General features: G+C 37.7%; 2 protein-coding genes across 7 annotated transcripts in view; one reads left to right on the top strand and one right to left on the bottom strand.

The window, feature by feature from the left end:
* ABRA (actin binding Rho activating protein) overlaps positions 1–1,902 on the top strand; it is a 6,430-nt gene extending 4,528 nt beyond the window's left edge. The window contains exon 2 of the mRNA XM_057375789.1: positions 643–1,902. Within this exon, the coding sequence (XP_057231772.1) occupies positions 643–1,120 (478 nt within the window). The 3' untranslated portion in view covers positions 1,121–1,902. The remainder of the gene's footprint in view (positions 1–642) is intronic.
* Positions 1,903–5,821: 3,919 nt separating this feature from the next.
* OXR1 (oxidation resistance 1) overlaps positions 5,822–23,212 on the bottom strand; it is a 214,938-nt gene continuing 197,547 nt past the window's right edge. For 5 of the 6 annotated variants that reach the window (XM_057375782.1, XM_057375780.1, XM_057375785.1 and 2 more), the window contains 6 exons: positions 19,115–19,195; positions 15,711–15,836; positions 13,504–13,656; positions 8,822–8,917; positions 8,162–8,235; positions 5,822–7,468 (listed from right to left, as the gene is read on the bottom strand). In XM_057375782.1, the coding sequence (XP_057231765.1) occupies positions 7,333–7,468; positions 8,162–8,235; positions 8,822–8,917; positions 13,504–13,656; positions 15,711–15,836; positions 19,115–19,195 (666 nt within the window). In that variant the 3' untranslated portion in view covers positions 5,822–7,332. The remainder of the gene's footprint in view (positions 7,469–8,161; positions 8,236–8,821; positions 8,918–13,503; positions 13,657–15,710; positions 15,837–19,114; positions 19,196–23,212) is intronic. The other variant, XM_057375783.1, reaches the window with a different exon arrangement.

The raw sequence follows: 23,212 nt of genomic DNA, 5'->3' as shown, positions 1-23,212 counted from the left end.
ACCCTAACCCTGGGAATGTGAATTTTGGACTTCAATATTTGTTCAGAGCCATAGTTCAAATATAGAAGCACACACAGAGTTACTGCACTGGGTTAGCTTTTTCTTGTTGCTTTAATCATTGACATCTATCACAGTGGACAGATTTTTCTAGGCACTACCCTCTGGTTTTCAGCCATGTCATACACCTACAGTYACCAGCATCTCTAACCCCAGGGCAGGCACACTTCAGGCATGGCCAGGCAGGCAGCAACAGGGAACTGTGACTGACCAAAGGTACAGAAAGGGCAGGGAATCAGCAACACACTGTTTGGCTCCCTGACAGAATTCAGGGAATTCTGGGGAAATTCATTCTGGGGAAATTCATTCTGGGGAAAAATTTGTCAGAGCGGGTCACATTTGGGCTGGAAGGAGGTAGTGTAGATGGGATCAAGCTGCGACCGGGGAACTTGCCTTTGACTGCAAACTGAATATGCACCAAGAGCCCCTAGAGAACTAATTTAGAAGTGGTGAACTTGTGCCACCTGGTGGATTCCAGCTCGTCCCGATAAACACAGCGACCCCGTTAGAGCAGAGATCAACAAACAGCAGAGCTGCCTCAGCAAACGAGGAGCTGCCAAGTTCAGGAGTGTTTGTGTCTTGCAGGGGCAGCCGGCTGAGCGAGGAGGCGCGGAGCAAAGCGCGCAGGAAATGCAGCGCCGTGCGCAGCCTCAAGGAGCGCTGGCAGGAATGGGCTGAGCAGCACATCACAACGCAGAAACTGAACCCCTTCAGCGAGGAGTTTGACCACGAGCTGGCCATGGCCACGCGGCTGCACAAAGGAGACGAAGGCTACGGCCATCCCAAGGAAGGAACCAAAACCGCCGAGAGAGCCAAGAGAGCCGAGGAGCACATCCACCGGGAGATCAGGGACATGTGCTTCATCATCGAATCCATGGCGAGGCCACGGCCCGACGGCAAGATCCAAGTGACCTTTGGGGAACTCTTCGACAGATACGTTCGTATTTCAGATAAGGTTGTTGGGATTCTGATGAGAGCCAGGAAACACGGGCTGGTGGACTTTGAGGGAGAAATGTTATGGCAAGGAAGGGATGATAATGTCATAATTACATTATTAAAATAAATAGGCAGAAACCAGGACAACTTTTGGAAAACTTTTCTCCCCTTCTCCCCTGCCATTAGCATTTGCACATTTTGAATATAAGATTCCTGTTCACCACACAGAAAAGAGTGTTTTTTGAAATATATATTTTATACCTAGTGCATGATAACCCAAGCATCCAAATGGACTTCATTTTATACAGCAATTAAGTTAATTACTACATGAAAAATAATAGAACAATCTATGTGGAATATAAGCAGCTGATGATGAAAGCCCATAGCAATRTAAATAGCTACAAATTAATTCAAATTTCTACTTCTTAGATTAAGATATTCCCAACYTATTTAAATTGGAATATCAGGAATATGAAACATACCAGATCAGAATTTGAATGACAATATAAACTCAAACCAAGTTTTTGATCTGCAAAATGGTCTTGCACATGCATTCCCTAATTAATTTATTAAAATGCAAGTAAAAATATTTTAATACAGAATCAAGGATACCAATTTGTTTTCTTTACAAGCAGGATATGCAGCTACTACTACAGTATTACCTTGTGGCAACTGTTGACACAGCTTTCTCTTACATATTGCATAAAGAATTCTTCTTTTTATAAATGGCATTTTATATATTTATTGTATTTATATAACTGTTTTTTTAAGATAAGTTTCATATTTAAACTTATGGAGGTTGGAATGTAATGAATAAAAGTTTTTATTAGATAGCTACAAAAAAAATACCTTCTATGCAWCGTTGTGCAATGTATCATCTGAGTATCTATGCAGATACTGTTCTAACAAAAACAGGGAAAGATAACATGTAACATAACATGTGTACTTTTGTATACAGCAAAAAAGTGAGTAATGTAATCTTCCGTTGAAATGTACCTCTGGGAGAAAAGAGAGAAACAGTGTTCATAACTTTGAGGAAAAAGTTGTTCAATATTACACAGAAATACTGACCTACTGTTACAGCATTGCCCATTCCAATGTCACTGAAATAATGTATTTCAGTCCAGGTGATGCTGAAGAGCTCTAAATACTAATAAACATTACTTCTAGGACTAAAAATTGTATTATTCACAAATGTGAGACCGCTGTAARGTCTCTGCTGCTTACTGGATTAGAGAGATCACTGTTCCTCTACTACTGTAAAAATACCTGCCCTGGTAAAATGTGTGCGCTTCACATTAAAAGTATTTGTTTCAGAGCAGATGCCTGGGCAAGTAATTAAAAATAAGTGTTTTTTTTCCCCTTAAGATTCTTTCAAACTGAAAGAGCAATTATCTTCTTACAGAAGTAAAGTTGTATGAACATCCTGTCTCTCTGATAAAACAAATATTGCTGTTATGAGTACAGGTACTCCAGTGTGAAGCTCCAATGTACAAATAAATCAAATGCTTTATGACCTAGTGATACAAGAACTACCTACTATATCTATTCTAGGTCTATGTAAATCAATATTATTTTAGGCATAGTTATATTATGTGACTATAAGAAAGAAAAAATTGTTAGACTGAATCAATAGAGCTTACCTAATGTTTTCTTGAGMCCTCTTAGACTACTGCAGCTGATCTACAAAACTGATGTCGTAGTGTAATACTTACATATCAAAATATTTACCTGCTTATTCTTAACTTATACYAAATACCCAACTTTTTCCATTCTTCCAATCAAACTATTTTATTTCCAATTGGATGAGAAAACCACGCAAGATATAACTAATATTTTTTCTCATACTACCCTCCACTATTTACCTTTCAGTAGGCAGTATCATGCAAAGCCTTCTAATTTGTGAAAAGAATTCAACATTTTTGTGGAAGAGAAATATTAAATATTGATATAAGCTACAGTGTATGGAAGAATTTCACATAGGTTACATGCTCTATAACACTGTTTTACATAAAGTTGTGTGAGAAGTTGATCCGTGGAAACCAGAAAATAAATTTGAATTCATTAAAAACAACCAGAGTATTTCATGAATTACCCAGCCTAACTCTCCTACTACACTGGGTTAACTCCTGTGAAATGAGCAATCTCTGCCAAATTTAAATATTCTRAGCAGGAAGATGATAAAGGTCAAAACATGCTTGATTAAAGCAGTCTCTGCAAATTTTTACTTGAGATCTGCTTTCCTAGCTCTGACTTGCTTTGAAAATAAAACTCTTAACCTTTGAGACAGTGAGCAATTCTCAGTTACTCTCATGGTAAATAGTTCACATTGTTTTCATAAATACTGCATTCACCCCAAAATATTTTACTTGAAACAGAGCTCCTCCACTCTCCTGTGTGAGGCTAGCATTGCTTTTGCAAGGGTTGTGTATTACACATCCGTGGTAGTGAAAAATTTGATTTGTCTTCTGTAGGAACTTAATACACATTTTTCAAATTCTAACAGAATTATCAGGCTTTCGTAGAAACATGGAATTTGCATCAGAAGAAATAAGTTTGACTTTCATACTTTTGTATTTTTTCAAGTCTTACCACAGCTGCTGCAGGGGCCTGAAGCRAGTGGAAGGTACACTGGACATGCACCCCACCTAGCAGAAATCAGCTCCTTCCTCCACAACAATAATTCCTTCTTTAAAAATATTTCTGCACAGCCTAGACTCAGTGATACAGCTCATTTTAAAAAAGGGATGGCTACTGACATAAAATCCACTGTAGCGAAGAATGTAACATTCATGGGGATATGTCCAATCATCACTGATGACAGAACAAGTACTGGCAAGTCCTGGACCCCGCAGCCATTTCAGGTGCTGTGTACACAATGCACCACTCCAACATCTCAAAGGCACTSCTGACACCTCAGGGCACAAAGCAGTTTAGCATTCAAGAGCTTGTGTACTATTAGCACTGTAATTACCAAACAGAAAACAAACTATGATGCTTGTCAGATAAGCAGGGCAGCAGAAAGCAGAGCTGGCACTGGCACTTTTGCAGGACCACTTTGGTTTGCACACACAACACCGAGTGTACACCATTCCCTCAGCTGGACAATTCCTCTCTCTGCTTCAGAACCACAGAGTAGCTCTGTATCACTGCAGTAACATGTACTATTAAGSGGAGGAAGAGGAGAGGTTTGTTTCCTTAATCGAGCTCCAAACTGCAGTGAAAACAGCAAAATATTCTGATGACATCTTTTATGAAGGGAAAACATAAAAGTGAGATTCAGAACTTGAATTTTAAATGAAGAATACAGGATTATTATTTTTTATTTGAAGTTGAAAGAATAGTCAACATTTTTACTCATCTTCCAAGAGCAAATTTTATGCAGACATTCTAATTCCAGTAGGAAAAAAAAAAAAAACCTAATGAAATACAAACAGGAGAGCAGGAGGATGCAAGCACAAGCCGTATGTCAAATTACRACCTTTTTGCGGATCACACAATGGCAGTAACTAACACAGGACTTATCATCCTCTGGCTCTACTTTAAGAACTCCATRTTTGGATCCCAGGTACTCAGAAAAAAACATTGTGTTACTCAGTGAATCCATCCAAGTACTGTATGCTGAGACACAGTCTTCTGGCATTGAAATCATAATGGGTCTCATAAATCTTCACTATATGTCAAACCCCAACTGTTTACAATCACAGAAACCTTGTCAGGAAAGATGGAATGGAATTATGCTGCAGAAAGTGCATAATTAATTGAAGGAAGGAGGGACATCAAGTCAATGCCTTTGATCTCACCTATACAATTTTTAATGTGTGTCATATAGAAATCAACTACGTGTCTGGTAATAAAACTGACAATCTTCCATAAATAGACACACACTACTCTGCATAGATCCTTGACACAGGCAGTTGCCTCACTGAGTGCTGCCACAKTCACTTGTGCTTTAAATGTCCTACTATTTCTTGACTAATTGTATTTTACAATGATTGCTATTGTACTGCTTACTAAACACTATTCRTGATTTCCACTTTTTTGCTTCCTATTGGAAGTATTTCCCAAGACTGGTCCAATACTTGGAAATATTCAGCAACTGAAGATTTTTGTATGCTTTCATTTAATTCTTCCAAGTAAAATTCTTTACACCAGCCTTTAAAAATCTAAAATATGCTTTATTTGCAATATGAGCTAGGACAGATACACTAAGCAGTTGATTTAATTGTTTTAATTGTTTTGTCAGCAAGGATGATTTGAGATTTTTTTCCCCTCTCCCTCTTCAAAATACCTGAAGATAAWATATTTCATTCCCACAGCTTCCCAGTGGGCTTTAAAAAGCCCCAAAAATGCCAAAAGAGATCAGAAACACATCCTTTATATTCAATTATAAAATGAACAGCAAAACATAGCGTTTGTGCTTTTACATRAACTCCAACTTCTAAATAAACTCCAACTCAAGTTTATTTTTACATATATTTAGATTTATTTGCTATACATCACTGTGAGCTTATAGTACTTAAAATCCATTACAGGATTTCTTTTTTGTTGTAATAATCAGTTGTAACTCCACAAAGACAATAATACTGCTGTGGAAGACCAAAGGGGAGAAAAGCCATTTCAATTTATTTACAGTTCCTTATTTTGTAAACATTTACTCTACACATTGTACTAAGTTCTAATAAGGATAAAGAGATATACATAGAGACAGGAAACAAAGCCCTGTTTTTCTATTCATATTGAGCATTAGCATATTAGAGATGAAACATCTGCCCTTTCTCATTACCATAGCAGTAAGCTGTCTTCAAATAAGTTTTTTTTTTTAAACTTTCCAGAAATGTAAATATTTTGAAATAATATACAACTACATCTACGTAAGCCAACCCATTTGGCTTTTATTCCATTTCTAGAATAATTTAAAGTGCTATAAGCAACCCGTCAATCAACACTTTTCTATAATAACAAAACTACTTTAAACATTAATTTACAAGATAATATACAATGTTCGTCTGAAATAGCTGAAATTTCAGCACAAAGTCAGTCACTGTCACACTTAACAGCAATTTTTTTGTTCTTTTTTGTTATGTTTTTTTGCAGAACATAGAATAAAAGCTTTGAAACAAAACAGTTTTGTTGAGCTGTTATTGCCACAATGGCTTATCAATTTTTCTACAAAAGTGGACAAGAGCTACTGGAACTGTATTCTAGCCTGTCATTTATTTTTTGAGGTCACATGACAGTAAGTTTGCATATTCCACAAGTCTACTGAATTACAATATTGTCTACCTATGATACATGATGTCATTTTAATCAGAGCTGGTGCTAATTGTAAATTTACAACATAGACCCACTCAAAAACATCACAAGTATTTTTTCTTTGGACAGGAATAAGCTATATTCTTGGAGCTGATGTGCTACACGGCTACAACAGTATAACAGTAYATATCTGACACTTTATGTTGAAGAAAGATGCATCTGTTTCTGTACTTTTAATGCCCTACTATAGCTACAAATTKTTCACTGAGTTTTGCTTGCTTTAGCCTTTTAATTTTTTGGAACTATCATATTCTTACATTCTCTTGCTATTTCACAAGTCTTTGCCACATAGCTCAATATTGTTAGTATTTGTCCCAAACCTGCAGATCATTAACAGCATGTGCAAAACACTCTTTAAATACAACCAGCATGCAGCTACAACATGTATTAACTGACTTTTTTCTAAACATGAACAATAAACAAGACATGTGGCACTGTTGACTTTGGACATCTTCTAACTTCACCRCATGGGTACTGGGATGCGTTAAGAAGGAATGCTCAGCTTCTCATCCATTTGTGGCACCACTTGAATAAACCATCATTGGTCTGGACCAATCTCTGCAGTGCTGCTGCCAAATACCCACACGCAGCTTTCTCAGAGGTTCACAGAGGGCAACTTCATTCATASACATAATTTGAGTACAAAAATAATAACCTATATTCAATGAAGCAGCCCCCTAGTAGGATTGCAGGAAAGGTGTGTGTGGGAAACTTGGGAGGCAACTCTAATATGGATAATAAAATTTTGCAGGCCACAAGGCTCAAAGTAACGAATGTTAATTTTTAGTCCACAAGGTCAATAYTTTGCAAAAGAGTCTGTAGTTTAGAAAAAGTATGACAGTATATTACAGATGCAAGAGCATGAAAAAAAAAATCTGCTATTTAAAAATAATAACTAATGGCCACGCTGAAAACTTGGAAAAAAAAAACCCAGGTAAGAAAAATACATTATATTGCTCCTAGGGATTTTTAAGCTGCACTGATTCATGTCAGGTTTGGGACAACAACCTGTAGAAATGATACTTATTCAAAAGCCCATATTTCTATGTCTTGAATAGTGAAGTCTTCTCGCTTGGAAAGTGTGTGATTCCCAAAAGTTTTACATGAATGACTTCTTCCATGGTAGAGATCACCATCAAGCCAAAGAGCAAACTCTCCTCTGCAAGATAGACAACGAATCTATCAATGTACTTTTCATTCAAAATTCAGTAATGATAAGGAATTAAAGGATTAGTTTCTAACAGAAGTACCTCACTCCCAYTGATAAATTTATGCTATAATTGTTTTGTTTTGCTATTAGTTATTAATTTGGGAATATMCCTTTTGCAGATATTCTGAAATAAAAAGCTAACTAGAATTCCTGGGTTTTCAGTGTCTTCCATTTGTATTAAGAAGATGACATAATAGCACTTTTATATCTAAAGAAATGCTGATAACAAATAAGGAAACAAATCCAGAAGCATATGCGCCTGCATGAGGCAGAGGAATTAACAAAATGAGAAAATGCATGATTTCTGAAGACCCAGGCATGTTTTGAGATGGTTCATTTTCAATTCAGGCTTCTTCTAGTTATACATAATTTTCCCATTTACATCCTTCCAGAAACATAATATCTCACATGCAAGTCAAGCTTGGAAGGAATCATAACCTTAGGRGGCTGAAACTTTATGCCACACTACACTGAAGACAAATTTCCTGTTTAAGTTTTATCAACATCAGAAGCTAAACACCTGACATACTGAAGTTTCTTGGCTGATAACTGTTGAGTCCTGAGCTACCAAATGGAAGTCAATTCCTATTTTCCTTTTCAAAGATGTCCAAACACTTTCAACAGACTCTAATTGTAACTTACCCTCCTCCACCAAAAGCAAGAGAGTCCATGTCTCCTTTAATGAAGAACATGTTGTCTCCTGTCCACTTAAAAACCTAAGAAAAAAGAAATCCCAAAACAGATTAGCAAGCAAAAATATCTGAAGTTTTTTTTGGGTAGAAGAGACACCAAATGTCAGTAAAGACAGACTATGGGTGGCTAGAGGCCAGCTTAATGAAGTTATCAAGTTGATGCAGAAAATTCAGGAAACAGATACTTAAGAGATAAAAATTCTCTGAGGTTTTATGCTAATTAAAATAAGGCCATTCCAAATCAGGTCATCTTTGAGCACCAAAACTTCTACACAATGAAAAATATCCACAAAATATGCTTAGATTAGATTATATGCCCCTAAAAAGGATGCCGTTTGTGAATTTTCAGACACTTGGAAGAATTTAGAACAGTATAAAAATCTTCAGTACACGAAAGAATTGGGTTGAGTGTGTTCTTCAGAATGCAAACATTACTGATTTACTCTGCACTTAAATGTTTCTGTGAAAAAACTAATAGGATCACTTTTTTGGCCAAGTTGTGGTATTTTTCCGATTTACTGTTAGATTTATTCCTCGTGAATTGTAATATCATGTACTTGAGGTGGTGGTGAGGAGGGGAGAAAAAGCATACAAAGTCATTACTACTTACTTCAAAATCTGGAGAAAAAGTGAACATGAAGGTCTCCCCAGTGCCATAGAAGCCATCACTCACTTTGAACGGTTCAGATGCTAGTGCACCAAAAACCTGTAGCAAAATACATCAGAGCAAGAAAAACTTGAGAGAAAATACAYAGAATCCAAGAATCTCTAATGATAATAACTGATACATCAGGTTTTAAGTATTGCCAGGCTTGAAATTCACTCCAGGACGAGACTTACACTGTATAATGGTTCTGAGTGCACTGAGATATGGTACAGTGCTTTGTGGTACAAGAGAAAGTAACAGCACTCTTCCTTAATAATAAGTGAACACAGCAAGAAAAAAAAAGCCTAAGGGATAAACTAAACTCAGAAAACTCTCAGAAACATTCAAAATTTCAGATCAAAAGGTCCTTCTTCTATAGCTTCAATTCCACTTCACCTAGGCTATTTTCAGCAAGTTCCTAGCTGTAGCAGAAGGAATTTCCTGTAATTTATCAATTCTAGTCCAAWTAACAGGTAAGCACTGGTTACCCTGCCTTACAAGATGGACAGATTTTAACAAAAGGACAGGATGCCATTGAGACGGACTCAAACAAACGTGACAGCTTGGTTTGCATGAATCTCGTGAAGTTCAGCAAGTTTAAATGCAAGATCCTGTACCAGGGTCAGGTCAATCTCCAGCTTAAGTACAGACTTGGAGATGAACCTGTTGAGAGCCACGCTGAAGGGARCAGTTTAGGGAATTCTGTGGATGAAAAGCAGGACATGAGCCAGCATGTGCTCACATTTTGTTGAATTCAAGCATTATTCTCTTGCAATAAACTCTTAGTAATTTTTTAAAGTTTGCACAACAGCAAACAATTTGATGCAGATAATATACATTTGAGAAATTGAGCTTAGACTCCATTATTACAGGGCAGACAAGAARTAGGACTTACATACCAAACTTTCTTTAGTCACAATACTTACAGACCCTTCCTCATATTACTACTATTGTATATCTTTATATTACGTTTTTAAGAATAAAATTTTACTGCACTGAGAAGTTACTTTATTCATACTGAAGTAAAGGAACTATTCTGTGAAACGAATTACCTTTGAACATATATGTGACCAATGCTTATAAATCTAAAAATCCGATTCTCTGRAACAATTTTTAAATTCACATAACAAGACGATTAAATAAAGCATCACAGTCAGCTAAAGGTGATCGCTTTTCAAAAGACCTGTATCAGTTTCAGACAAATTGTTAAAGTGTAAATTAAGTCTAAAGACTTCAAGATCCATGAACTGAGGTGCAAGTTTCTGTATCCTTTTTTAATGCAAGTTCACAGGAAAACTGACCCAAACAGTTTTCTTGTGCAGAGAGATTTATTTCATTCAGYATCTAAGAATTCAACATCTAAGAATCCAACACTGGGAAGATATTTCTCTATTATCCCACTGTCTCAATGTTGAGAATAGCTTAAGAGAGAAAAAAATGACTATATTTTTGCTTTTGGAATTCAGACCAAAATAAATTAATTGAATTCCTGTTTGTTCCAGATGGCATCTTTTTTTTTTTTCCTTTTTTTCCCCCTATTTCTTTTTTTATAAATTTAAGGTAGGCTTGAGATAAGTCCCATATGTTATTAATACCCACAGTTTTTTACACTTGTTTTTTTTTGGCCTGTTACTGGTTAGATGGACTGATGGGAATTTGAACTTCAAGACAGTATTTAATTTTTAGCTGATCTTTACTACCTGTAGTTTCACTACATRTAACTGTTAAGGTTAAAATTTAAAGATGAGTCAGAAAGAACTTATAATTGCTGTAGTYATTTATGCCTATTTCATACTTCACYGTCTTTGCACATGTAAACTCTAAAAAGCAGAACAGATGAGACACTTTTTCCTTTTTGCTAGCTGTTAGGGTGAGTAACTAAGATTCCCATGTCCTAGGTTCCGTATCTCACACTTCTGCAGTATATAATACAATCTGAAGAATGACTTTTTATAAAACAAGACAGTTCTTGAGRCACTTAATGTCATTAATTCCATTTCTAGACCACCAGTTATTTAGCAACTCATGCTGATGAATCAGGTACCAATTTCATTTCAAACTGGCTGTCAGGGTTCACTAACAGAAGCACATACCAGTATATAGACAATCCGTAACAACTGTAATGACATAACTACAGATTCTAAATTCCAACTAGGCATTGCTCAGCTTTTACACAAAGTTTGTGAAAGTTCAGTGTTTTTGCTGGGTTTGTTTTGGGTTTTTTTGGGGTTTTTTTTTGTTTTGTTTTTCTTTTCTTTTTTGTTTGTTGCTGGTTTTGTTTCTTAACAGCCATTTAAATAAAATTGTTAATTGATCTGGAAAAGGAAGCAAGACTGGAAAAGGTTTTTGAATAAAAAGTCAGTAGGGTGAGGCTTAGCAGCCTTTAAAGAAAYATTATGAAAAGTTACAAGGTACACCTGCTCCTTACTCAACCTATTATCAACATAATAAAAAAGCAGTCTTCGTAAGCACAGACAACAAAGAACAGTATCTCAGGGGAAGCAGCCAAGGAAGTAAATTCACTCTAGTTTAAAAGAAAAGTASCTCAACTAAGGATATGACAATTCCAGTATCTTTCATAAGCACTGAAGATACAAAGTAGGCAGAACAAAAAAATGCCAAAGCTTAGCAAATGCCAAGAAACTATCTGGTCATAATTCTGTCATTCTTCAAAAAGGCTGAATCTCATTTAGGATCTTCTCTGAACTAGAAGCTTAGAAAACAGGTGGTGATCTTGGAGTATAAGATATGAATAAACACCTGGTCTCTTAAAACACATTTTTAGAGGACACATATAATATTTATCCTAGCATACTGCCAGTGAACTATTCCTGGGCACATTCTCCTATAAAGTACTCAGATTCTTTTTTGATCATGGAAAGCAGTTTTAAAGGACTATATGCCAGGAAGATACAAGATATTCAAGATAAATTAACCTCTTTCAAAAAAATTGGTAGCTTCATAAATAAAATTAATTCCCCTGACTAATTATCAAAGAGTATATTCGGTTACCATTATCTTATTTTTCATGACTGTAGATCCTTGCATGAAGGGAAATTCTCTGTCCTGAATTTCCATAAGGTTTGAACAGAAAGATAGTGTAAATTAATTTTCTGCTGTCAAATGCAAATATATTTCATTAATAACATGAGACAGAACTACTGAAAACATCACTTGCACTACACTGGTGAAGGACTGAACATGTAAAACTTGTCTAAACCATTTCTTCTGCATATGCTGCACACTAAATAGATTTGTATTTCCACCACTCTCACACAGAACCTTGGTAARATTTGGCATATGCTGTGAAGTATCAAGTGACTACTTGACACAAAAGTCCAAGGCACACCTTCATATTCTTAGGTATGAGGCTGTAAGCTGAGATAGACCAAAGTTTGTTTCACAAAAAAAAATCGTGATGTGTCTATCAACTCCATGTTTTGACTATGCGACCAGGACACTTTTTGAACATTTAAGCCAAGATGCTCGTACACAGAAGCTAATACAAACACTTTCAGCAACAGACAATACTACACAGCAGTGGCAARGCAGCCCTATCAGAAAAAGGACTTTTTTTTCTGGGACAGATACTCCAGTACTAGGAAGCAGAATCTTACTAATTTCTCTTGAGAAGTTAATAAGGGAATTGGAGAAGTCAAGTCACCAGAGTACATTTAACAGACTGATGAGTCTGTTGAGACATCTCAAGTCTATTCAATAGTTCTTCATTTACCTTTTAATCTTGAAAACAAAAAAAAAAAAAAAAATCTTTTTAAAGAACTTCTGGGAAAGAGTGCTCTACTAGCAGGGAGTTAGATATTTTTCTTTTTAAGGGACCCCTGGGGCAGGAAACAATGAAAAAAATCAAATTGTGACTTAAATAACAAGACATACCCTTCATTTACTGTTTTCAGACCCCAGAACGATATGAGACCATGGTTCCTAAAAATTAAAACCATGGTYACCAAGCTGGGAGAGGTAAGTGAAGTGAAAGCTTCACTACAGATTTTACAGTGATTCTGTCAATTTTTCATGACAGCAGTAACATGCTTCCACAAGCAAATACAGAAGTTTCAGAAAAAGAATCAAGAAGTTTCATACTGCCTGCAGTGTTCACCTGTTACTAGAACACTCAGGAAAGGATGTTTGTTATTCAGAYGGTGAGAAGTGAGCCACTTCCTGAAATTCATAACCCAGTCAAAGGAAAACAGAGCACAACTACAGAGACGCAAAGAACAAAGGTTAATAATGCAACAAAGGYACTGCAGCTCTTGAAAGATGTTCGCTGCGGCCACAGAATATACCAAGAACCACTAGCCACAGCTGGCAATGACATTCCAACTCCACAAGATATTCCAGCATCAGAAAGTTTTAGAGACTGTATTTCTAGTTCCTTAAGTACATTAAAAAAAATGATTAACTTGATACTACAAGACTCTTGCATTACAACACCTAACATATCATTAATGTATTTCCTAGATTTGTAGTATGTTGTATGATTGCTCAACAGTGAAACATTTCTAACGAGAAAACTTGTTTGATACACACAATTTTATCTTCCATGAGGGACTGAAGCACCAGCTATTTCTTTATACTCCTACATTTTTCTTGATGGGACCCCTACTTCCACACAAACATTTTCCTACCTGTCCATCACTGTCTTTGATAACCAACAGCACAGGTGTGTCTAATCCCATCATGGTCCGATAYAAGGTCTTCAAGCTCATGCCATGCTTTGCAGTACTGTAGACAAGAGTCCATGGATAGCCAATAGTCCGTGGTGGAAGAGACTTTGTGAGCTATTAACAAGAAAATTACAACCCTTTATTTARTATATGCTTTATATTTAAGAATCTATTACATGTAAATGAAAGCAGATTATGTTCTGCTCAACCACTTTTAAGTATCCTTAAAACCATGTATATTTTGTACTTTCGGTCACTCAAGCAGGTTTCTTTCCCTACCTTTACTAGTGACCTGCAGAAGAATTATTTATCAACTAAAGAACATGTGCTTGTTAAGGTCTCTGAAAGGTCTCCATATAATTACTCTTGTATAATAATATTGCATGTCCCACCAATGTCTCAGTGTTGAATAAGTAGATCACAGTCAGCAGGTAACCAGCTGAAGAGTAAATGCTGCTTGTTGCCCTGTTCTTGCGTTTTTTAATCCAAAACTACAATTAACACATTTATAATTAAATCACTTTGGACTAGACAGCAAGAAGTGCAGTGTTTTCACTGATGTTTTCAAGAAAGAATGAAAGTAGGGCAAAGACAGACAAGACCTGCCATGGTGTTATTCAAAGTTAGGATTTTAAAAAAAAGGCAACATTTTAGCTATGAATTGTGTTCTGTTTAGGACATGCAGACACACACACAGGTCTATGGAACCAGATGGGATCCACCCAAAKAAACAGACKGAGCTGGCRGATACACTTACTGAGCCACTTCCCACCATTTACCAGTAGTCCAGGATAATTGGGGAGATCCTGGTTAGCAAATTTGGTGTCCATTTACAAGATGTGCTGTAGGGTGGATCCCAGGAACTACAGGCCTGTCAGTCTGACCTCAGTGCYTGGGAAGATCATGAAGCAGGTCATTTTGAGTGCCATCACACAACATGTGTGGGACAACCAGAGATCAGGCCCAGACAGGGTGGGATCATGAGAGGCAGGTCCTGCTTGGTAAACCTGATTTTCTTCTATGACAGGGTGACCTGCTTAGTGGATGACAGAGAGGCTGTGAATGTTGTCCACCTAGACTTGAGTAAAGCCTTTGATAGTGCTTCCCACAGCACTCCCCTGGAGAAACTGTCTGCTCATGGCTTCAAGAGGTGCACTGTCYGCTGAGTAAAAAACTGACTGGATGACTGGGCCCAGAGAGAATTAAATCTACTTGGGGTCARTCACTTGTTGTGTTCTCCAGGCTCAGTACTGGGGCCAGTCCTGTTGAACGCCTTTATCAATGATCTGGATGAGGGGATCGAGTGCATCCTCAGTCTATTTGCWGATTACMATAACTCTGCTGGAGTGTAGGAAAGCTCTGCAGAGGGACACGGACAGGGCCAAGGCCAACAGTATCAGGTTCAATTAAGGCAAAGTGCCAGGTCCTGCACTTGTTTCACAAAAAACCCTGCAGCAGTACAGGTTGGGAGAAGAGTGGCTGGAAAACAAMCCAGWGGAAAAGGACCTGAGGGTGCTGCTTGACAGACATGCATGAAACAGCGCGTGCCCAGGTGGCCAAGAATGGCATCCTGACTTGTCCCCCTCTACTGAGGACTGGTGAGGCCAGTCTTGAGTACTCTGTGCTGTTCTGGACCCCTCACTGAAAGAAAAACATTGAGATGCTGGAGTGTGTCCAAAGAAGAGCMGTGAAGCTGGTGAGAAGTCTGGAGAGGATTAAGGGTGCTGGGGTTGCTTAGCCTGGAGAAAAGGAGGCTCCGAGGTACTTCATCACTCTCTACAACTACCTGAAAGTAGGTTGTAGCAGCCAGTCTTTTCACTCAAGTAACAAGGAACAGGACAAGAGAAAATGTCTTCAAGCTGAGCTAGTGGAGGTCTGGATTGGATCTYAAGAAAAATTTCTTCAGTGTAAGGCTTGTCAAGCATTGGTACAGGCTGCTCAGGGAAGTGGCTGAGTCACCATCCATGYTGAAGTATTTAAAGGATGCATAAGACGTGGCACTTAGGGAACAGGTTAGTGGTGGACATGGCAGTGGCACCTTTCTAACACACACAGTTTATTTTCTTCTGTTTCATATCACACAAGGTCTTCTTACTTTCACACTACAGTTATAGCATTTGAGATCTATTAATATCCAGCAATAAAAAATGACATATCTAAGTTCATACCTTTTCAATTTGTTCTGGCTGTAGTAATTCACTTGGATCRCTAAGATTTGGCCGGAATGCTTCAGGCTCCAGGTCTGTTTTAATGTTTGTTGCCTGTTTTGAACTGATATCTTCTCTTGTTGTTATCTATAAAAAGAACAGCAAGAAAATAAGTATTTGCCATCCTATTAGCAGACAAGGTAATAAAGGTATAAAATCATGCAGTTATTGATTATGCAAGTACTTTGAAAGTTTAGAAATCCAATAGATTTGATCTGAGATTTCCTCTGTTTCCAGTAGCAAGSTGGTACACAACTATATAACAATAACTTACACAGACACCTACTCAGAAGAAAGCTATAGTTTTATGCTAAAACAACAAATAGATCTCATACACAGCTKAAGAGCTTCAAATGCTTTCCAGAAGAGACCTTAAAAAGTTCTTGCATTTTAATACTGACATACCATTCTAAGTGTAATCAAAAAAAAAACCCAGAAAGAAAAGGAATTAAAACTTCAACAATCAATATTTTCTGAATCAATACTCCTTTACAGCACTTAAATTTTTCAGATCTGCAGGAAACATCTGGGAAGCCTGCTGTCATACATTTTGAGCAAACATTTGAATGGAGCATTAGGAGTAGTGCTGATCTGCTGGAGTACTTAAGGGAATCAAAGAAAGAAYTTAGAGGGTAGGAAGGTGAAAGCAGCAATAATACTTCAGCTGCATAGTGAGCACTGAGGTCTGGCAAAGATGGACTGTGCAGAAGAGTCCCGCAGCAGTTTAAAATACCCCACCTACATATTTATCTTATTGGGTGGAGATGGCAAAGGCCACAAAATTTGTCATCAGATATAGCTCACAACAGCTTCTTAGCCCAATCAACATTCACTGGCACTTCCAAGTTAAAGTGCCATGTCTTGATAATTAGAATAGCTAAGATTCAAACAGATTTCCATCTATAAATCCAGCTGCAGGGATATTTAAAACTTGCTAGGGATAGTGAAATCTGACAGAGAATTAGTACAAAGTGATGAAGTTAGTAAGATAAGCCACTGCAGCAAGACTTATTAAAATGTTGAGAGAATCTCTAAAGAAAAAAGTCTGAACAAGATTAAATGCATCTGAATAATTTATCAGCCTAAACAAATTTTCACTGAAAGCCAGACTGTCCAAATTAAAACCTGAATCCTGAAAATTTCAAGAAAATACCTGCCAAATGCAGTTTGCCACATTCCTCATACTCTAAACATACAGGATACAACTGCAATATTTCACAATATCACCACGGTAAACTTTGCCAAGATTTTGTGAACTTTCTTAGTTAATTAAAAAAAAAAAAAAAGCCAAACCAAAGAAAATGCTCAAATACAGATAGGAACATTTAAACAAATATGGCCACCTAAGCAAAAAAAAACAAACAAAAACCCGCCCTTTTCAACTCCCTCAGGAACTATGAAAAAAAGTTCCTATCACAAACTCTTGTTATTTAAAAACAGGCTTACAAAATCAACATATCAAAGTATATTCATATGGTAACTCAATTACAGTATTCATTCTTAACTGAAGAAAAGGTATGCTTAACCTGAGTATCAAGCAAGAAAAAAAAAGCTCAAGCCTTCCTTTTTTCAAGGGAAGGTAACAAGAACTTCCAATGTAGACTACATACTGATTTCCATACCACAGSAGAAAAGTAGATGCAATTATCCATGTAGTTTCATGTACAAAAAGATGACCTGCATGCTGCTTTACAGAGTGCTATCAATATAATGTTATTTCATAGTCCAAACATTTTCCACCTTAAATGGCTTTTGTCCATATTACTGCTTCAGTTCCAGACAAGTTCAGCATTATTTAACTGTAGAGCTGAAAGCTCCTTTCCTTTTTTATTTTTTAATTCTGATTAAAGCTCACCMTGTAAAACATGAATAATTTGTATTCAAGTGGTGTGGGGAACTCAYTTTTTGGTTTAGAGTTTTTGTGGATTGGGGTATTTTTTGGTTGGATTTTTTGTCTTTTTTGGTATTATCACAGTAAAGCAGTGTTCTTCTAGGAAGAACRCTGCTTTGTAGAAGCAGTCAAAGAGTGTCTGTTCAAAAGAATCCGAGAGAAAAACACTCTGGCTTCAAAATTKGCAGATTTATTTCCCACCAAAGCTGGACAGAGCAGACTGACCTACAGGGGCTTCCAAGATTGGTAAATATTACACAATCCACATCACRTTTGAGACCATAACACTCAAATGGCCTCAGAGCAGAGTTTAGAGGCTGTAGCCCATCACATCAGAATTTCTAGTCAGCATAAACCTTGAGTTTTGGCATACCAGGTGAGAGGTATTTGGAAAGAGCTCCTGCACTTCCAGAGTAATAATAATTAATACAGGGATTCTCCACTACCACTTACCAAAACCACAACAGTCTCAAGCAGGATTTTTTTTTTTTTGTTGCATGATTTCTGACTTTCCTACAAAAGTGCAGCTTTTGGGTTCAAGGTACATATTCATTATTRATCTATGTAATTGTACTATTTACAAAACAGTTTAAAGCAATAAATTACTGATTATTAAACAAACAGAAATAACAGAGCTAAGAAATGTTTTCTTATGTGTAATTACCTGATAGGTAAAAAAAGTCAAGATCAAAGAAATAAAAAAAAAAAAACAGAACAAAACATTTTATATTTTCAGCAGCCAAGTAGTAGAGAAAAACAAAATACTCAATGTTTCTAAGGGAATCTAAGCTATGCTTTCCATCAGTAAGGCATGTATGATGAGCACAACAGCTAACAATTTTGTAACTCTCAAAAACTATGGAACACCTAAAGAGAATGCAARTATCAGTTTCAGTCCATGTCCATAGACCTTAAAAAATCCAAACTGCTTTCCAAGTATGTTTTGTGTGTATGTGTATGGCCTTTTCCATGTTGAACTCCCTCAGTTACCTGCTTTTATAATGGGAAAAATACTTACCTATTTCACAGAGGTTGTGAAGCTTCATACTTGCCATGTACTGTGAGATTCTTGATGAAAGATTCCTATATAAAATTAAACACCCATGCAACAAGGTTTTGGATTCTTCACCTGTTTTGCATTCTTTTTAGGGAAGCTTCTAACACAACACACCAGTCTACAGTAGAAGTTAAAACACAACACTGCAAGTCAAGCAGTACTGAGAACAAATTTTCAAATTCTAACAGAAAATTCCCGTGTGAAAAAGGTGGAAATAGTAATTGCATCAGAAAATTACTGATTCCATCACAGAATTGCACAATTAAATACATCCAAACAAAGGAATTTTCTGCTGGATCCTTGTAGTGCTGTAGACAAGACAAACCCACTGAGTGCAGGACTTGCCCTGATCCAAGACACTACAAAGAAAGATGTTTTAGTATCTGGAGATGGGGTTTAAACTACTGAAGAGGGCACCTGGAGACGTCTGCAGAGTGTGCGCAGTTCTTCGCTATTTAGAGCATCGATCCTGCGGTGATACTCAGCCACTGACACTACCTGAATATGGAGACAGGAAGACAATAATTCCACTGACAGTTGAAGAAAAGTAAAAAGGTATGAAAGAAAAAACTGGAGGAGAGTAATGAAGGGAAAATGCGCAATGACAACAAACAAACAAGAAGGGCCAAAAGATGTTTGTTTCTGCAAGGACAATGCACATGTAGGTGATTTTAGACATATGAGTAAACACAGCAAGATTACGAAATAAACACTAAGGGCACTAGCAGTCAGATATCTCACTGATCTAGGATGAATATAGAACTGATATAGGAGTGCATAAAGTTTCCAGTATCAGGATGCTAAATTGAAAGGCAATCTGAGTTGCATGCCTTAACCCACACTCTTCAGCCCAAGGTCCTCTCAAACATTCTTTATGCTCAGATTAATMAATCCTCTGAACCTGGTTTGCTTTCCTAGATGAAGACCAGAAGCAAATCTCAGGCTTCACAGTAAGCTCTAACTCTTGTGTCTGGCAGTGAAGATAAGTTAAAGACAATGTAGCAGGACTACAGTTTAATAACATCCCAATACCATCTGACAATATCTTTATCCTGGACTTTCTATTCCCCTCCAAAGCTTCAGGAGTTGCTCATCTGTCAACACATTCACTTCAAATGGCATCTCCACTTTGGCAGGAGGTGTACAGCCAGAAAGTCTTCAGTTAGAAAGCTCTAGAACATGCTGTTCTGGTGCAACAAGCTGGCTAAAGGACTACAACAGTCATTTTGATGTAACTAGAGCAAATAATGTGATTTTGAGAACAACTCAAAATCATCATTGGTATGAAAGCATCTTAAAACAGCTGGTGGAGAGATTAAATGGATGTCCCATGTAGTAAGAGCATATTAAAAACTTCTAGAGCCTACCACAGTGCAAAGGAAGACAACCACAAGTCCAGCAGCTCCCCATCTACCTGTCCCTACTACAAGGAGTTTGGCCAGATACTCGCCACTGTCCTGAGTACAGAGCCCACAGTCATGCATGACTGGCTCTTGAGCAGCGATGGTTCACTCTACCCCATGCAACTGCAAGGCAAGGAAAAAGGAATACTTGTGACATCCAACTTTATTACTGAATAATCTGTAATTACTAGCACTCAATTTACTTGCATTATTTTTCAACTGTTCTCTTAAAACAGATCAAGAATATTGTTGTAAATTGTGTTGGCTTSTGCATTCTCAGAGTCAAGTGGTTATATGTAAAGCTTTAACAGTATTCCACTCAATCATGTAAGTGGTAGTGAATTATCTTTTTATTTGCTGTAACACTTTATTGAAAATTTACACGGTTCACATCAACAACTTATGAACATAATACTGAAAAGCAGTAATGTGATGACCCTTTAGCCTTTTTACTTCTTTAAGCTACATCCTACCACATGCGAGGCAGTGGTTAACAACTTACAATAGGCCATGCAGTTACTTAAGGGGATTCTTGAGAAAAAAAAAAATCTCAAAATCCCTGACACCATTACATAGTTGTTCCACRCTGTGGAATGTAGACAGTTTTATAGGCAATGCCATCATGCCTCTGACCTCTCAAATGCATACTGTCATCATGCTGCATCTGGGAATTGCTTATCAGCTTTTTAACTCAGATAACCTTTTTGTACGCCATGAAGATGCCACATTTTTYCTGCTTGAGAGAAACATGAATACCTATCCAAGTATGTACAATATAACAGCTTCTTGGCATGCTGAACCTGCTGCCTACTGGTCACATTCCATTTGTTTTGAGAACAAAGGCCTGAATAATGACAGACCATTGGTATGCAATGACAAATCTCGTAAATAGCATGTCATAGAATGTGAAACTAGCCACAGTAAAATTAAAGGAAAAGAACCCACCCTCTCAAACCCCGTGCTTGTTTTATTTATAAGTCCTAAGTTGCATGAGTAAACCATGAGACACTGCCTTCAAGGTTGTCCACTCATCACTGAACTAGACTTCAAGTGAACGTGTTCAGATACTTCAGCCTTTCAGATGCTGCACCTGGACTTCTATATAATGCCTGTGGTTTAGGACAACAATTTTTGCTTTGCAGTGGACATGACTATGTACTTCCTGATTAAAAGAGCTACAGAATCTTAATAGCCATATATGTCTAAGCTTGCTAGTAACTACCTTCTATAGCTTCATTCAGGAACTGAGACATCTTCCAAACAGACAGCATTTTGTCCCCGCCAGGCTCAAGAGCACTGTTTTGAAATGTCAGTAATAGCAGTGGAAGTTTATCACCTTTTATAACCTAGTTTAATTCATAGTCCGCTTATGCTGTTTCCTCTTCCATCAAGATTTTTTCATGATCCTTCCTTGTAGTCCTATTAATCTTCTAATCTACWTCACTAAGCTAAATAAACCAGTGTTTTCTCGCCTCTATTATTCCACTCCCTGCCCCTCATTAGATGTCTGTTTCCTATCATTCCAGGAGCTACYTCTACCTCATTCTACTTTGAACTTTCATTTTCAAACACAGAACTTAATTTTTCATACAGCATGAGAAATACCTGGAAACCAAGACATTTCATTAATAAAAGGTAGAGATGGATTCATAGTCATCATATTGGACTGTAGAGTTTTCAGTAAAAATGCTTCTCCATAATAAAATTCTTCCATTGAAGTAAATAAGTGAAAGTCTTTACTCTGCTCTCTTTACTGTGCTATATTAGCACCCAATATCCTTGATAACCAAAGCTAATTTTTGAGGATCTGCAAGTGTTCCTGAAGGACAGTCTGTTCTCTCTCTAGTTGTTTTCTCTTTTAAAAGAATGCAGGAGGAGAAAAAAAACCAGCTAAACCTCATAATGGTTAATTTGGGCACTSGTTGGAATAAAGCAAAACAAAAAAYCTGTAYAGCCTGGATTGTTAGTGTGCTTCAGGGCAAAAACAGTTCTGCACATGGACTTGAAAAAGTCTACTGCAGATAATACAAAACTGAGAGGAGCTGTTGACTCTCTCCAAGGCCGGAAGGCCCTGCAGAGAGACCCTGACAAATCAGAGGACTGAGAAATCACCAACCACATGAAATTCTATGTGGGCAAGTGCCGGATTTTGCTCCTTGGATGGGGCAACCCTGGATATAGGCACAGACTTGGGAATGAAAGGCTGGAAAGCGGTGCCACAGAAATGGTGCTGGGCTCCTCCTCTATAGAAAGTTGAATGTGTGTCAGCAGTGCCCTGGCAGCCAGGAGGGCCAAYCCTGTCCTGGGGACATCAGGCACAGCATCACCAGCCGGGCAAGGGAGGAGATTGTCCCGCTCTGCTCTGCACTGGGGTGGCCTCACCTTGAGTGCTGGGGCAGCTTTGGGTGCCACAATATAAGGAAGATATTAAGCTATTAGAGAGTGTGCAGAGCAGGGCAATAAAGTTGGTGAAGGGCCTTGAGGGAACACCGTATAAGGAGCATCAGAGGTCACTTCGTCTGTTCAGCCTGGAGAAGAGACTGAGGGGAGACCTCATTGCAGTTAGAACTTTCTCATGAGAGGAAAGGAGGATCAGGCACTGATCTCTCTCTGCGGTGCCCAGAGACAGGACCTGAGGGAATAGAATGAAGCTGTGTCAGGGGAGGTTTAGGTCAGACACCAGAGAAAGACTCTTCACCCAGAGGGTGGTCAGGCACTGGAACAGCTCCCCAAGGAAGTGGTGACAGCACCAAGCCTGACAGAGTTCAAGCACCATTTGGACAATGCTCTTGGACACGTGGTGTGAGTCTTGGGGATGCCCTCTGTAGGCCAGGAGCTGGACTTGATGATCTTTGTGAGTCCCTTCCAGCTCAGGTAATTCTGTGACTCCAAGTTTGAAAAGACATGAAATATATCTCCAGAGATACAATACTACCTGCTGCGTTCATATTGGCAGCACTGATGAGAAAACATGGGACTAATTCTATAATTTGTGGCMTGACACTTTAAAGTTTGACTCTCCATACCCAGTATATGCAAATTAACCCCTTAGCAAAACACCCAACAGTTTTAATGTAAGTTGAGGTTTTGCATACTAATGATTGAAACAATC

This window comes from Malurus melanocephalus, unplaced genomic scaffold, assembly GCF_030028575.1.
Source record: "Malurus melanocephalus ecotype Western Australia unplaced genomic scaffold, MMel_1.1 scaffold_258, whole genome shotgun sequence".
NCBI classification, from domain to species: Eukaryota; Metazoa; Chordata; class Aves; order Passeriformes; family Maluridae; genus Malurus; species Malurus melanocephalus.
This window is presented reverse-complemented; position numbering and strand designations above follow the sequence as displayed.